A 17,513-nucleotide genomic window follows, 5' to 3' on the forward strand; every position below is an offset into this window, starting at 1 on the left:
GTTCTTTCAGTCTTAGGACCAAGGCAGCAGGTGGCAGCCTGAAGAAAATTGCCATGAAAGTCACACTGAACGCCGTCTCCCTCTTGGCAGCCTTGGCTGGCGTGGTCAGTTTCAGCTTCCTGCTGGTGGCTATCAGCACTGACTTTTGGTACCTTATTGATGCTTCTAAGCTGCAGAAGCTCCTCAACCGCACAGACAGCCTGAGCTCCCATTCAGGGCTCTGGAGGACGTGCCAAGGTAAGTAACCCCTGGTTTCCTCTTGAGCTTTGGTGGGAAATGGTTAGGCTCACAGGAAAGTGCCTTAGACCGAGTCAGACCATTAGTCCACCTAGAGCTCAGTACGGTTTACACTGACTGGCAGTGGCTCTCCAGGGTTTCAGGCAGGGAGTCTACCTGGAAATGTCAGGGATTGAGCATGGGATGTTCTGCAAAGCAGGTGATCTACCTCTGAGCCATGGCCCACTGACATAAGTTGAGCTCTTTGGGAAAAGTCTCTTCCTAAAGGGAAATACTCACTTCCTTTAATTGGCTGGCTGGGCAGACCCCATCCCACCAACTGTCTCGCAAGGTATCCCACCACATGGCTGGTAGATGGGCTTATTTTATTTCCCAACCATGCTTTAGTCACATCCTACCTTTCCTCCAAGGAGCTCAAGGTGGTGTATAGATCTCCCCACTCTGTTTCATCATCACAACACCCCTGGGAAGTAGATTAGGCTAAGTGATAGTGACTGGCCCAAGATCACCCAGTGAGCTGCATGGTTGGGTGGATATTTGAATCCTGGCCTCCCAGGTCCTAGACCAGAACTCAAACCACTTCCCTACCTTGACACTCTTTATAGGTGAAAGGAAAGGAAACAAGCATTGGAAAGACAGGACATTCCCAGAAGGAGTCCTTATTCTAAACCTGCTGGTTGCAGATCACTACATTGGTAAATAAAGGATGAGTGCTGGCAAATTAGTTAGTGATGGTTAGGATTAAGGGGCTAAGCCTCCAGGGTGGAGTTCTGAAAGGCATAAATGCTATCCATGTTGAAATCCATGGATTTGACTGCTGCAGTCAAGCAATTGTTAAAGACCAGTCTCATAGAACTGTCCTGTGCTGGGAGGTTGCGTCAAGAAGAAGTGGAGCTGCATGTTCTACTTGGTTTAGCAACCAGATTAATCAACTTGATCCTTCAGGTTGATTAATCAACGGTGGTGAAATGGAAAATTTGTAGTAAGAAATGATCTATTGAATTCTGAATATATGTTTCATGGTCTTTCCCTTTCTTTTCTTTCTCTTCCAGTTAATAGGACCTGTTTCAATTTGGTAAACCCCTTTAACCCTGACATATCAAATATCACCACATCACACAAGCAACTCTTAAGTAAGTGGCTTAAAAAATGTACCAAAATTCATATTTTAGGATAAAATGTGTTCAGAAATGCATATGTTGATATAAAACAAGTATTTATATACGTGTGATATCTGAGTATCTCTTTAAATAAAAAATAGTACCTAAAAAAAATCCCAGATTAATGTGGAAATAGGATGAAATGGACATACAAATGTTTTTGTTGTTGTCGGCATCCATCTGTCTCAAGAGACAATGGAGTGCGCCTCTGGGGTGAAGTCAAACTGCTGTGTTAGCAGCACCAAATTGACCTCTGTGGGGCTCAAGCCTGGACAGGTGTATGGAGGTCCTGGGCTGCCCAGATGTTAGGATGCTGTCAGCAGCTCCTGGCTGGTTGCCTAGGAAAGTATAAGACAAGGAAAAGTATCTTACAGACCTTTTTTATTTCAATCTTTACAGAAAGAGGCTAGAGAACCTAGCCTCTTGGATAATGGCGTTGTCCCAAGTGAATCTCCACCTCCTCATCTCTTCCACTTCCTCATTTGTCATTCTCATCATCTCCTCTATGAGTGCTGCTATGTACCTATGTCTTTGAGTTCTTTGTTCTCCTACTTTTAAGGCTCACCAGGTTTTGGGAGATGGAGGGCCTAGAATGCTTTCTAATGACGAGTCAGCTGGGTGTTGTTCTGGCTCTTCCATGATTTCCCAGCTTTTCTCCTCATCTGCCTCTGAGCTGTGACCTCTCTCAAACCCCTGTTGTCAATATATACTGTCTTCCTCTTCCTCCTCTCTGGAGGGGTCAGCATGGGGAGGTGGTCTCCACCATTCCTCTTCTGCCCAGTCCCTGACACTAGATGACAAGACCCCCTCTCTTGGCCTCGTTGATGTGGTGGAAAGGAAAGCAGAGCAATATGTGTGGTACCAGCTTGGCTGCAGGAGTTGCTGGAAGGAGTTGTACATGGCGTTATCCCAACTGCCTTAGGGATTCCACTCCGGATTTGTGTAGGGTTTATTCCTTAGCCCTTTCTTCTCCCAAAGATATCCCACAAGGCAGCAGAGGTTTAGGATCAGAGTTTTTCTTCTCCTAGATGGGCCACCTTCCCAGACCTTCCCAGGTTGATGAGCCACATCTGCCCCTCACTTCCCTCTAGTCTACAGCATGTGCAGAAAACACCTTATTGACCCTTGGACCCACAATCGGTCATGTCCACTCAATCTACCAGAGCCTGTCTTTGCATGCAAGGAAAGACTCTAGTTTACCCAGGGTTTGAGACCCATTGGCTACCCTCACCTGGTTTAGCTGGCCAGTCGAAGGCATTTCATGTGGTGTTACTGCTGTTGCATGCTGACAGCTTCTAGGAGCTACAGGTGAAGACTGAGAGCAAGGTGGGGACCAAAGGTGGACAAACTACCCCAGAAGGAGCATGACGTGTCCCCCGCCAGAGATACTACCTTTCCCCTAACACCCCATACACCCACTTACAAATGTACACATGCAATATTAACAGACTGGACCCACCTCTTTCCAGTTATGGGGGCTGCCATCCCCCTTACTTGTAATGTCCCAGAATGGTGTTCTCTCTGGGGTATTTGGAGAGAAAAAAATGGTATGCATTCCCTCCCACCCCAAAATTAAGATTCAAGACAAATAAAAGAAAACACTTCTTCACATAGTGTATGTCCTATGTGATTTTCTCCTACAAGATGAGGCAGTGAGGCTTTTACCAGGGATTAGACAATGTTATGCAGGATATGGCTATCTGTGGCTGCTAGCCATGATGGCTGTGTTCTACCTTCACTGCCAGAGACATTGTGCACCTAAATTCCAGTTTCTGGGAAGCACAAGTGGGGAGAGTGATGCTGTTGCACTGAGATCCTGCTTCCCATGGGCATCTGTTTGCCATTGTGAAAACACGATGCTGGACTACAAGAGCCTTTGGCCTAACCTAGCTGCAGAGCTTTTCCTATGCTCTTATGAGCAAAATATTCCACCTAATTTTACCATCCAGGAATGGGGCCACAACATTCAGGGTCTGTTTGGACTCAAGCCTATCTCTAGAACCAAGGAGCAAAAGTCAGCATGCTTACCAGTTAATCAATCTAATCAATCAATCAATCAATCAATCAATCATTCTAATCTTCATTACAGTCATAGACCAGCACAAGTAGGGTGGGAGTACAATCATTTAGAATCTGTAAAACGTTTTAGAAAGCTAAAAAGTATTAAAACAGAAGGTATAGCTAAAGGACTATAAGAATCTAAAAGAAACTAAAAAAAATCTAAAAGAAGGGTTAGGAGCATTAAACGGATGTGGAAGAGCATAAAGGTTAGTATATAAAAGACTATAACTAACAGGGACACGGGTGGGGCTGTGGGCTAAACCACAGAGCCTAGGACTTGCTGATCAAAAGGTTGGCGGTTCGAATCCCCGCAACGGGGTGAGTTCCCATTGCTCGGTCCCTGCTCCTGCCAACCTAGCAGTTCGAAAGCACGTCAAAGTGCAAGTAGATAAATAGGTACCGCTCCAGCGGGAAGGTCAATGGCGTTTCTGGGTGCTGTTCTGGTTTGCCAGAAGTGGCTTAGTCATGCTGGCCACATGACCTGGAAGCTGTGTGCTGGCTCCCTCAGCCAATAAAGCAAGATGAGCGCTGCAATCCCAGAGTCAGGGGTCCCTTTACCTTTACCTTTACCTTTATAACTAACATGCTTACCAGAATCAAGAATAAATGTGAAAATGCAAAGGCGAGCAATTGTGAGCTCACCTACCCATTTAGCTGTAGCCAATCTTTCCGGCTATATATCTATACAGTGGTACCTCGGGTTAAGAACTTAATTCGTTCCGGAGGTCCGTACTTAACCTGAAACTGTTCTTAACCTGAAGCACCACTTTAGCTAATGGGGCCTCCTGCTGCCACCGCGCCACAGGAGTGTGTAACATGAGAGTGGAGTGTGTAACATGAAGCGTATGTAACCTGAGGTACCACTGTATGGTCATTCTGCTAGCAAGCAAGATGGCTGCCTTGGAGTGGGTCAACCTATCTGCTAGTGGAGAACAATGACATAAGAGGACATAAGACAAGGGCCCACCAAACGCAATGCACTAGATAAATCCCCCAAGCAGAATCTGAGTACAACAGTGCTCTCCCTACTTGTGCTCCCCAGAAACTGGCATTGAGATGCCTACTGCCTCTGACAGAGGAGATAGATAGAACATATCCTTAAAGAAGAGTTTGGATTTGATATCTCGCTTTATCACTACCCAAAGGAGTCTCAAAGCAGCTAACATTCTCCTTTCGCTTCCTCCCCCACAACAAACACTCTGTGAGGTGAGTGGGGCTGAGAGACTTCAGAGAAGTGTGACTAGCCCAAGTTCACCCAGCAGCTGCATGTGGAGGAGCGGGGAATCAAACCCGGTTCACCAGACTACGAGTCCACTGCTCTTAACCACTACACCACACTGTCCCAAAGCCTGGTTGCCAAGTTCATCTAACCCTTTTTTTAAAGCTGTCCAAGTTGGTGGCCACCTTAACCTTTTGTGGGAGCGAATTCTGTAATTTAACTGTACAGTGGTACTTCAGGTTACATACGCTTCAGGTTACATACGCTTCAGGTTACAGACTCCGCTAACCCAGAAATAGTGATTCAAGTTAAGAACTTTGCTCCAGGATAAGAACAGAAATCGTGCTCCGGCGGCGTGGCGGCAGCAGGAGGCCCCATTAGCTAAAGTGGTGCTTCAGGTTAAGAACAGTTTCAGGTTAAGAACAGACCTCTGGAACGAATTAAGTACTTAACCCGAGATACCACTGTATAAGAACTAAGTTGCAGCTTATGGCAAGCTCTTCCTATAATGATGTGGAAATGAGGTTTGGAAGTCAGCTCCGGGTTCACAGTTCTAATATGCTAGTCAAAAATCTCCTCATGCCTAAGCTGGGCCTGTTGCAATAAGATGAAATGTGTTCTTGAGTAAGCTTCCCACTGCAGTCTCTCTTTCTTGCATCATTTATCCATTGTTATGGGGAGCCACATTTTTCATCATCCCCTGTAGAAGAGCTGGAAGCAGCGATAGTTGGGAGGAAATCACAGCAGAACCTCTTGTTTTGGCCAGTTGCACCAATGTACTAAGGCAAGCACCTCTAACAGTTCTGTGAATTAGTATAATAGCATTCATTACCAACTCTTGAGTCTCTATTATTTATTGGTTTCCATAGTAGCTTTAAAAGACCAAGAGGGAAGCCAGGTTTTCAGTGCATTGGTACTGAAGAGAAACAAAGTGGAACTCAGAATCCAGCCACTCACTTACAAGGATGAAAATCTACTCTTCTACTCTTCTTTTTTTCAAACAGCAAGGCAGACTCTAGTCTTCTTAATTGAAACCCAGCATGTTCATTGCCAACATTTTAGGGTGATAACCATAGTCTCCAGTTGCGATGGAAATGCCTGGGACCTTCATAAAAACCCTTAAGCCCCACAGCTTCTCACTTTACAATGCAGAGTCCTGAATTCCCAGCTGCAAGCCTTTCCTCCCCCTCCCCTCAAAATACCTCAAATCTTTCTCCACCTTTTCATTCATTGCTGCTTCCATCTCCTGGCCAGGGAAAGAGAGAAGCTTTAGATGTACTGCTGCAGGTGGGGTCTGAGTTGGCTACAACCCAACGTAGACTCACCTTTAAACACAAACTGATTTGATTGTCTCTCCCCTGCTTACTTGAGGCCCAGGCTCAGGCCGCCCAGGGCAGAAGACAAAAGAGGGAACTAGAAAGGCCCAGGAAAGTACTCTACACCTCTCTGTTTATTCAGCTGGTGGCAAGATAGCTAGCAGGAAAGGTCATGGAGAAGCACAGAAAGCTGATTGCACAGGAAGAAAGCAAACAACCGAGCAGTAGCTCCTAGGAGGCACCAGAGGGCTCTGAGGAATTTCCAGTTATCCATTAGCCCATTGCTCATGGAAAAGACAAAAAAGACAGGAAAAGAGAAAACAGGCAAGAGCAGGAAGGGTCAGTCACAGCAAAGAACAAATCACAAACAAGCACAGCTGGGAGACAAGGTACCCATTCTCTCATCCAAAACATGTTTATTCAGAAGGAGGCACAGCTCAGTGGGACTTCAGATTGCAGCCAGCATGATATTTATGAAAACCAGGCATCTTATGACACCTTTAAAGATGGACAGATGGATTCTGGCCTGGCGTCTGTGTGGATAGGGGAGCTCCAGCCCTGATGGATTTTGTCTTTTCTTTACAAATTGTTCTCTTACCACCAGGGATTGACATATATGTCAGTTTCTCATTTTCCCCCATCTTAAATTCATTTCTCCATATTTCCACGGCAACTTGCTAAGGCGGAAAATTCATGAAAATTCTTTATCATTTCACTTCAAATTTCTCCTAATAAACGTGGTGTTTGGTGTTTGGACCAACTAATACATTTTTTTTTTGTATTGCAAAATTGGAGAAGCATGAATTTGGAAGGAGAGCTGCCCTTTGGTTCGCATATAGGCTCTCAAACTGCAAATTAGGTGGTTTCTCGTTGAAATGAGAACAATGGAGAAAAGGGCATTACAAAATCTAGACTGTAACCAAGTGAACAAAGTCAGAAAAGAAAATGCCAAGAAGCTTCTAAGTGCAGATCCCTCAGATTTTAAAAATAAATAAATGCAGAGATACAGTATTTAAAGTAAGAAAAAGAGGAAATAATTAAGAAATCCTTATGTTGGAGTACACCAAAGGGACTTTTATTTTGTTGTTTGAAACATTTGTATAAGCAGTCAGGATTACTGTCTCCAACAAATGTGTCTCTGCAACTATTTCCTCTAGCTATTCTTAGTTTACATGTAAGTTTCTCTTCAAGGGCTATGTGACAAAAACTTTCATACCACGCTGTTAAATTAGGTCCTTTGAGATCCTTGCAAAAAGTGGCAATAGCCATATGTGTAAGGACAGTACTTGGCAAATGTGACCGATAGATTTTGTTTCCCTCCAGATATGCATGGGGCAGTTGTGATCCTGCTACCTCTTAGCCTCATCTTGTTGATCTTTGGAGCAATGATGGGCTTCATCAGTATCCTTGCACAGGCTTACTTCCTCCTTATGTTCACTGGACTCCTCTTTCTCCTTGGAGGTATGCCATGGAGCTGCTATGGATTTGGGGGCGGGGCGGAAAACAATTCCTTGCACTTTTAGACTATCCTTAATTCCACAGAAGCTGAAGGCAAGGTAACCTTCCCCATGCACCATGGGTGACTAGCCCATGGCCTGCAGACTGAATATGGCCTGACAGGTCCCAGACTTGCCAGCCCCCAAATTTTATCTCTTGATCTGATCAGGAGATAAAGCTCTTGATCTGCTCTTTAGAGGGCAATATCTAAAGAGCAGGCAGAATGATTTATCTCCCTGATTGGCACATAAAATATCCCTCTGGCTGCTCTTTAGATAGAATCGCTGAAGGACAGTTGGATGGATCTTTTATCTCCAATCTCAGCACCAAGCACTGCAGCACTGAGTTCAGAGATAAGCCCTCTTCTTGCTCTTTATGAGTAAAAGGTAGTGTCCACCTTCACTCTAGTACTGCCATTTACTCTTAAATAGCAGGCAGAGACCATATAAACACCAGTCCTGAAAGACCTACATTGGCTCCCAGTACGTTTCTGAGCACAATTCAAAGTGTTGCTGACCTTTAATGCCCTAAACGGCCTCGGCCCAGTATACCAGAAGGAGCGTCTCCACCCCCATCGTTCAGCCCAGACACTGAGATCCAGTGCTGAGGGCCTTCTGGCGGTTCCCTCCCTGCGAGAAGTGAGGTTGCAGGGAACCAGGCAGAGGGCCTTCTCGGTAGTGGCGCCTGCCCGCAGAACACCCTCCCATCAGATGTCAAGGAAATAAACAACTATCTGACTTTTAGAAGACATCTGAAGGCAACCCTGTTCAGGGAAGTTTTTAATATTTGATGTTTTATTGTGTTTTTAAAATTCTGTTGGGAGTCGCCCAGCCAGATGAATGGGGTATAAATAAATTATTATTATTATTGTTGTTATTGTTGTTATTTACTTTATAAAGGTAAAAGCCGCTTTCATTGCCCAACCCACTCTTGCCTCTAGCTCCACCCACCCCTAGAAAGTTACCCTGAATGGAATGTGGTCCCCTGACTGGAAAAGGCTCCCCTCTTCAGACTCCTTCACAGCTTGTCTCTCTTTCAGCTCTCATCACACTGGCCGGGCTCAGCATCTACATCACCTACTTTGCTGCAGGCTTCAGGGAAGCCATTCTCCTCTTGGGAAGGAAGAACCTTCTGGACATTATCAACATCCGGTTTGGCTGGTCTCTGGCCTTTGCCTGGCTTTCCTTGGCTACCGAGATCCTCACTGGGCTAGCTTTCCTCCTGATGGCCAGGATGGTGGATATGAAGCAAAGGCAGGATTGCACCATATGAGGTTATCAAACACCACAGCCCATCTGGGTCAGTGGGTTATGACACCAACAGGTTTCCATCTCCCCCTACTTTCTCTTTCTTATTTTGAGCCACCTGCTGGCACTTAAAAGTGAGCGACTTTTAAGTCACATGATGACTTGTCTTGCTCTCCCCTGGGCCTTTTTTCTTCCATGTGCTTATAATTTTGGTTAGCAGATGAGTAGCCTTCTGGAAAGAGGGTCTTGTGCAGATCTACGTGGGCTCCTTCTGTCAGTGGCGAGGAAATAAAATATGATGTATGAAAAGGAAAATTCCTGGATGCCAAGATCCAGGTTTGGGGCAAGTAGTCTTTGGGGAGAGAATCCCCGCAGAGATTTAAAACCACAAAACATGCAGCAAAATGAAGTGTGGAAATATTGGTTGTTAGACCTTTAAAACATGCCCTTTTAAGTTCCAAAATAGTCCCCTCTTCCCCCAGCACAAAAAGGCTTGTAAGAGCCATGTGGTCTGAGCTTGGATCAACCAGCTCAGACATCTTCACATGCTGAGCTTCTCTGGTAGACTGAAAATGAACAAAGGCCTTGATCACCTTCCTCCCAAGGTGAGGGGGAATAACCTAGTTTGGGTTTGAGATGATCAGAAATCTGTAGTCCTGCAGAATAGGTGCCTACCCACCACTAGGTTATATATCTGTGTATTAAATGTCTCTAAATTCCGCAAGCAGAAGCAATTCCTGCGGGCAGAATGGTTTTCACGAATAGATCAGATGTAGATATAAATACAGTTATAGAAAATTGCTTCTGACAGCAAAGTCAGATGGTGAGCACTGGCAGGAGCATAGCAAAAATGGGACCACAAGGGAACAAGCAGAAACAACCCACATGTTGGATGGAACTTGGAGAGTTGCAGAAATACAAACAAAAATATTTTTTTTAAGCCACCAAAGCTTTTGGGGGAAACCCACTGGAAAACAACAACAATGCAGCGAGAGTAGAACATGTTGAATGACCACAGAATTTAGAGTGACAGTTTGAAAAGAAAAGAAGAAAATAGAATGGGAGGCCGAGGTGGGATGCTTAGTTTATTGGAACACTGAATGTGAGCACTCCTTTGTGAAAGGACATGTACTGCAACATTTACTTGCAAGCCCCCCCTTTGTACATCTGTACTGCCCAACATCTGCAGGTGCCTCCCAAGTCCTTGTGACATCAAAGAGTGCTCACAAACATTCTACCTTCAAAGGGCAAAGGTCTGTATAATCTTGATGAAGTGAGCACTGGTTATATCCTACAAAGAAATACTGCTGCGTGCAAGACATCTGCTTTGGCAGAGGTGCTGCTTCTCTTCAAAGAGAGGTGTATGTGTGAGTTTGTGTGTAGCTGCCCTTGCCAGCCCTGGTGTATCCTACAAAGAAATCCTGCTGCACACAGGACACCTGCCAATACTATAGAGAAGGGGTGGCAACATGCTTTCAAGTTGGTTTCCACACCAGAAATAGCTCTGAAAGAAGAACTGTGGTCTTTGCTGACATCTCGTGGCAGGAGTGAGAAACGGAATAGCTGAGAAGGAAAAAGAGAGGGTGACATATTTATCAGCTTCAGTTGGCAAGACAGCTAAGGCCATTCCTGGACCGAGGTAGCTTAGTCACTGTGGTCCTGGCACCCACAACCTTAAGACTAGATTACTGCAATGCAGTAATGTGAGGCTTCCCTTGGGCTTAGTCCGGAAGCTGCAGAATATAGCAGCTAGGTAGTTGCCTAGGACATCCCATTGACGCTATGTAACACCTCTGCTGAGTTTGTTGCACACTGCCTGCTACTGGGCGTAATTCAAGGGTTTTTTTTGCATTTAAAACAACTTGGGACCCAGTCATCTAGAGGCCTGCCTTTCCCCATATATCCCTGCTCAGCAACTGCATTCTTCAGAAAGGACATTGTCCCAGAGGTCTGTTTAGTATGCACAAAGGAGCAGGCTTTTAGTGCTGCTGCATTAGCCCTCTGGAATCAATTATCTTGATATTTAGGCAGTTACGGAAGACTTTTGTTTGTTTGTTTAAGAAAGCTTTACCGTAATGTGACCCAGTTATTTTACGGAAAATTACTTGTACAACTATAGCAATGGCCTTAATTTCTTTTAGTTCAACGAGTCTGCAGTCTTTTGTGTTTTATCTTGTACTACCCCACTTTGGTGGCTTTTGGCTTGTGAAGTGGTTTCTAAATCAGCAAATAAATAAAATATGATGTAAGAAATCTGGCTAGATTCTCCAAAGTATGTTGGGCCAACTCTCTATTCAATTAGGCCTGGAATATCACCGGTCTGTGAGTGTCTCTTTGTTTTGATGCATGTGTGTGTTCATCTTTGTCGAATCACAGAATTGTAGAGTTGGAGGGATCCCCAAGCCTCATCTAGTGCAACCCCCTGCAATGCAGGAACCACAGCAAAATTATCCTTGATAGATAGTCAACAGCCTCTGTTTAAAAACCTCCAATGGAGAGTCCATCACCTTCCAATGTAGCCTGTTCTACTGTCAAACAGCTCCTACGATAAATCAAAGTCTGTCACAAGTAGCAGACTCCAGACTAGATTGTGTATGTGGCTGGCCACTGTGAGAACATGATTCTGGACTAGATGGGCCATTAACCAGGTTCTTCTTAAGTTCTTAGGCCTTAGGGCTCAGATTCCCAGGTGAAACAGAAAGGTGAGAGGCAGGAAGGCAGATGCAGGAACCCTTATATTTGCGTGCTCTCTTATGATTGGTGGCTTTTTCAATCCCCCGTGTCATTGATTGGAGGCATTCTCAATCCCCAGGAAGATGCGGATTGTGTCCCTTTTGTCTCTGGAACCCAATCGCTCCAGTGCAGGGATGGGAAACCTCTGGCCCTCTAGAACCACAGGTTCTAGATTCTGCAGTCAAGTGCATTTCAACTGTCTTATTCAGCCTATTCACACCCATGTGTGTGTGCTTTTTGCTTTTTTTTAAAAGGGTAAACTCTAGGGTAAAGGGGACCCCTGACTACTAGGTCCAGTCATGACCGACTCTGGGGTTGCGGTGCTCATCTCGCTTTATTGGCCGAGGGAGCCGGCGTACAGCTTCCGGGTCATGTGGCCAGCATGACTTAGCCACTTCTGGCAAACCAGAGCAGCACACGGAATCGCCGTTTACCTTCCTGCCAGAACGGTACCTATTTATCTACTTGCACTTTGATGTGCTTCCGAACTGCTAGGTTGGCAGGATCAGGGACCGAGCAATGGGAGCTCACCCCGTTGCGGGGATTCAAAGCGCCGACCTTCTGATTGGTGTTAACCCACAGCGCCACCCGCTAATTTCTTTAAATAAATTCAGTTGTACTTTTTAATTTTTATTTCAAAATCTTCTTCGTCCTGCTTTAAGCACAGGAGACAGAGAAAGAGGGAGGGAGGGAGAAGCTAAGCTGGGTTTCCTGTAACAATATTTCAGTGTCAGTAGCGTCTCTCTCTCTCCACCTGCCCCCTGAAGCTCAGCATAATTCTGCCGACGACAGGGACCCTGGGACACCCACATCTGCTTCCTGAAGAATTACCTTCCTTTTCCCAGGCAACCTGGCCTCCTCAAATATTTAAAAGGCAATATTGTCTCGTTCGCACGCAGGGTGCAGAGCAAATAAATGGCTCCGCACTGCGCAGCAGCTAGGTCTTCCTCCAGCACTTTGGAACTGGCTGCACCAGCGCAGTGGGGAAGCGTTTGCATAATCATCCTTTTATTGCCATGATCGCCAGCTTGGCTGGCATTGTACGAAGATGAAAGTTAATTATGAAAAGAGAAATGCATTAAAATAATATTTAGGCCTGCCTGGAGGAAGGCTAGAAAGGCAGCCAGCTTTGGAAGGCCCCTGACAAGCATGCTCAACACCCGGGCTGCGTAATCTGTGCTAAACAGTAAAAACACTCACGTACCATGCACCAGCTGCAAACACCAATTCTGGGGCAGAAAAAGCTGTGTTTTTCAAGCTGCACATGCAAGAGGGCAGGTCTCTGCTCCAGGGAGAATGCAATCTAGATTTTGACACAGGGGAGATAGAGAAAAGTTGATTTTTTTTAAAAAAAAAGAATAAAAGGGACTTCAAAGAGCAGGATGAGGATATTTCCAAACTGAGTGAATCAGCAAGGAGAAAGCACAAATTAATCACAAAGTGAATCAATTTTCTGACTGGCTAAGCTTTTCAGTCAGAGTACATGACAACTGAGCCAAGCAGCCAACTGACTGCTTGCTTTCTAGGTAGAGAATGCCCCCCCCCCCAATATGCATTCACAGTTTTCATTTTCAATTAAGGACATAAAAGCATAAGGCATGTTTAGGTTAGAGAAGAGAAGACTGAGAAGTGGAATGAGAGGCAACTTGAAATATCTGAAGGGCTGTCACATGGAAGATGGCCCAGGCTTGTTTTCTGCTGCTCCAGGGGTAGAATACGAACCAATGGATTCAAAGTACAGTGGTACCTCTGGATGTGAACGGGATCCGTTCCGGAGCCCCGTTCGCATCCTGAAGTGAACGCAACCTGCATCCGCACGTCTGCGTGTGCTCGGGTCGCAATTCACCGCTTCCGCACATGCATGTGACATCATTTTGAACATCTGCGCATGTGTGAGTGGCAAAACCTGGAAGTAACACACTCCGATACTTCCGGGTCACCGCGGAGTGCAACCCGAAAATACTTAACATGAAGCTACTTCAACCCGAGGTATGACTGTACAAGAAAGGAGAGGAGATTCAGATTAAACATCAGCAAGAACTTTCTGACAGCAAGAGCTGTTTGACAGAGTAGCAAATCACCTCAAAAGGTGGAGGCCTCTAGTTTGGTGTAGTGGTTAAGAGTGGTAGTCTCATTCATAATCTGGGGAACTGGGTTCGATTCCCCACTCCTCCACATGCAGCTGCTGGGTGACCTTGGGCTAGTCACACTTCTCTGAAGTCTCTCAGCCCCACTCACCTCACAGAGTGTTTGTTGTGGGGGAGGAAGGGAAAGGAGAATGTTAGCTGCTTTGAGACTCCTTCAGGAAGTGATAAAGTGGGATATCAAATCCAAACTCCTCCTCCTCCTCCTCCTCCTCCTCTTCTTCTTCTTCTTCTTCTTCTTCTTCTTCTTCTTCTTCTTCAATGGAGGGTCTTAAACTGAGTTTGGATGGCCATCTCTCAGGGGTTATGTCATTGTGATTCCTGTATTGCAGGACCAGAAGACTCTTGGGGTACCTTCCAACACTACAATGCTATGGCTTTAAGAGCCTGATGGCCCTTGCAGTGGCAAACAGAAGCCTCTGGGAAACCCACAAGCAGAACCTGAGCAGAAGAGCAACTTTCCCCTCCCTGGATTTGCAGCCCTGGCATTCAGAAGCACAACTTCCTGTTATTGTGGAGCAGGGCCACCATGGCTACAAAAAAAGTTCTAGTAGATTTGATGGCTCATGACCTCCTGCAGATCCTCCTCAGGTGCTGTTGTCAAGTTCAGGGCACCTCTGCTCAACCCTCCTCCCTGCCTCCACATCCTCAGGGAAGAATGATGTGAAGGGAACTCTGAGGCGGCCAATCCGGAAATCTGTGCTCTTCCTGTCATTCTCTCTCCATCCTCTCGGAACCACCGGCCATTGCACCTCTGCTTTACATCAAGGAGAAAACTCTGATGAAGCGAGACAGAGCCCTGAGGACAAGGCAGGGTGGCAGCCTGTGGAGGAAATGACAGGAACTCTGGAAATCTTCTTACAGCATAACTCTTGTCAGCAGTTCCCGATAAAGCACATGCCTGAGCACTTCGAGCTCCAGGCAAGGCTGAGAGGGAGCGAAGCGTTTGCAGAAGGGCAGGCTTACTCCAATGGGGAGCATGGGGGCTCGGCTTGGTTCTCCTCAAATCCCTCTGGAAATGCACCTGACTGCACAACAAATAACAATGAACTGTGGTCTCTGGAGTTAACAGGGTCTCCACCGGTTACGAAGGCTGGAGACATAGATTTTAGTATCACTAGATAGCTGTGGACAGAAACCACCAGAACATCCTGCTCAGACTTCACTGGAATCAAATGGAACAGTGCTAGGATGGGGTGTACCCTTAATAAAATATACCTGAAGGAGCGTCTCCACCCCCATTGTTCAGCCCAGACACTGAGATCCAGCGCCGAGGGCCTTCTGGCGTTTCCCTCATTGCGAGAAGTGAGGTTACAGGGAACCAGACAGAGGGCCTTCTCAGTAGTGGCGCCCGCCCTGTGGAATGCCCTCCCTTCAGATGTGAAGGAAATAAGCAGCTATCTTATCTTTAAAATACATCTGAAGGCAGCCCTGTTTAGGGAAGCTTTTAATATTTAATGCTGTATTGTTTTTAACACTCGATTGGGAGCCGCCCAGAGTGGCTGGGGAAACTCAGCCAGATGGGCTATAAATAATAAATTATTATTATTATTAATATTACTACTACTACTACTACAAAGCTTTAAAATACTACAATGGTGATGATACCCAAGTAAGTTAGAGCAGGCCCATTAAAATCAACGGATTTAACATTGATTTCAGCAGAATATAAGAACACAGGAAGAGCCCCGCAGGATCAGGCCAATGGCCCATCTAGTCCAGCATCCTGTTCTCACAGGGGCCAACCAGATGACCCATTGGGAAACCCGCTAGCAGGACCTGAGCACAAGAGGACTCTCTCCCCTCCTGCTCTTCCCAGGAACTGGTATTCAGAAGCATTGCTGCCTCCAGTCATAGAGGCAGGGCAGAGCCATCATGGCTAGTAGCCACCAATAGCCCTCTCCTCCATGAATTTGTAGCCTCTTTCAAAGCCAGCCCGTTTGATGGCCATCAATGCCTGCAGTGGGAGTGAGTGCCACAGTTTCACCATGCCCAGGGGGTCTACTATAATGATGATTAACTTTGGATATCCCTTATTATTATTAGCCACTATGAATCTGTTGGCTGGGTCTGCTTGTTTTCATCTGGGTGGGGCTGATGGCAGTTACTGTCCAAAACACCTGGGGAGCAACCTGCTTGCAGGAGGCTGACCTAACTCTGTCACACCAACTGTCCCATCACCAAAGACTCTGGCTTTAGAGAAGGTGGTGGGGAACCCTCTGCAGATTACGTTGTCGTGGCAAAGCAAAAGAGCAGGCAAATATACGAGAAAACACAGTGGTAAGGGAAATAAGGCTGCAGTGCAAAACCTGGAACATCATCTCCTAATTGCCTTATACTGGGGATCATCCAGATTCAGAGGGTTCCCGCCTGCACAGGGATGGAATAATTGTGAAATTTCACCAGCATTTTAGTGTGCCTTTTTCTTCTTACACACACAAGTGATTGTCCCAAATACTTTCACCAATAAGTGCTTTCCACTAGGACACAGATTTCTTGGTTGGAGCACCGTGCCTCAAAATTATCAAAGAAGCTGCGTTTCAATTCGTGAATTGCCTTGGGAAGTGTGAACCGGTAGGGTTGCATTAAGTTGTCAACTGAACCCAATGGCTCTCCCACCCCTGTCCAATCAGATGCTGCTGAACTATGATTCCTCTCACCCATCACCATCGGTTCCATTGGCTGGGGCTGATGTCTAATAAATGCATTAGTTTTCCCCGCTGTAGAAGAAGAGGAGTTTGGACTTGATATCCCGCCTTTCACTCCCCTTCAGGAGTCTCAAAGCGGCTAACAATCTCCTTTCCCTTCCTCCCCCACAACAAACACTCTGTGAGGTGAGTGGGGCTGAGAGACTTCAAAGAAGTGTGACTGGCCCAAGGTCACCCAGCAGCTGCATGTGGAGGAGCGGAGACACGAACCCGGTTCCCCAGATTACGAGACTACCGCTCTTAACCACTACACCACACTGGCTCTCAAATAGCACGTCCTACCCCTCTCTTCTAAGTAGCAATGGGGAAACGACAATGGCCTCCCTGCAGCCCAACCCTTTGCCTCTTATACCGCAGCATTTGAAAAGTGCCTATATTAATTTGGGCATAAAAATAAATAAATTAGTTGATCTCATTAATGCACTATAAGGTTATCTTGTTAAATGCTAATTGGATGTGTAAACATGCCCTACAAGTTTTAATATGTTAAGTGGTGTCTCTCTCTCTCTCTGTGTGTTGGGGTGGGGGGATGTAATGTGTGTTCTGTGTTTGCGTCGTTCCAAATTAATTACATGACAGCTGGGGTTTATCCCAGTCCCAACTTGAGAACCTTCCATAAGTAGTCTTTCAAGAATAAATTGATATTTAATTAATATGTACTGGCAGCCCCGTTTAATTTAAATGAGTTATTTCAGTAAGTTCAAGTGCTGTTGAAAGACACACGTGTGTGTGTGTGTGTGTGTGTGTGTGTGTGTTTGCAAGTGGGAGAGTCATCCCAGTTGGCTTCGGATGCTATTCCACTTGAGTAGCACTAGAGGGCACTTTTGGAAAAGCTGAGAATCACCCGCTATATCTCCAGAAAGAAAGTACTGTACATCTTTCTTGCACTCTTTCCATCCAAGAATAAAATAAAATGAAAGTAGCAAAATGAAAAGCTTTGATGAGAACCACAGGCAGTAGACTGGATCGAAATTAGAGGGATGCCCAGGGGTTGATTTGAGACAAGGTACAACTCTAGACAGGGCACGATTATGACCTTTAGAGGTTCTAAAAAATTATGCTTCCCTCACATGTAATTCAAAATAAAGACAATACTAAACCATAGAGTAATAATTTAAAAATGGCACGAAAGTTACATGCATGCTCAAATTGAAATAGCTTTGAAATATACTCAGAGTCGCAAAGTGATTT

At 45.6% G+C, this 17,513-nt stretch overlaps 1 protein-coding gene across 1 annotated transcript; it reads left to right on the forward strand.

Annotated features, from left to right (window-relative positions):
• The first annotated feature begins 6 nt into the window (after window positions 1–6).
• Window positions 7–10,616, forward strand: TMEM114 (transmembrane protein 114). Its single transcript, XM_083585464.1, has 4 exons — window positions 7–237; window positions 1,290–1,370; window positions 7,317–7,454; window positions 8,530–10,616. Exons 1-4 carry the CDS (start codon window positions 54–56, stop codon window positions 8,760–8,762), a joined length of 636 nt encoding a protein of 211 aa, XP_083441590.1. The 5' UTR covers window positions 7–53; the 3' UTR covers window positions 8,763–10,616.
• The last annotated feature ends 6,897 nt before the right edge of the window (window positions 10,617–17,513 follow it).

This window comes from Podarcis filfolensis (assembly GCF_964270895.1).
Source record: "Podarcis filfolensis genome assembly, chromosome: 14".
NCBI classification, from domain to species: Eukaryota; Metazoa; Chordata; class Lepidosauria; order Squamata; family Lacertidae; genus Podarcis; species Podarcis filfolensis.

What these genes read in the sequence shown, in the direction of transcription:
- TMEM114 (XM_083585464.1), top strand. Translation starts at nt 54, where the DNA reads ATGAAAGTCACACTGAACGCCGTCTCCCTCTTGGCAGCCTTGGCTGGC. An exon ending in ATCACACAAGCAACTCTTAA is followed by an intron (nt 1,371 to 7,316) that starts GTAAGTGGCTTA and finishes GTTTCCCTCCAG; the next exon opens with ATATGCATGGGGCAGTTGTG. An exon ending in ACTCCTCTTTCTCCTTGGAG is followed by an intron (nt 7,455 to 8,529) that starts GTATGCCATGGA and finishes TCTCTCTTTCAG; the next exon opens with CTCTCATCACACTGGCCGGG.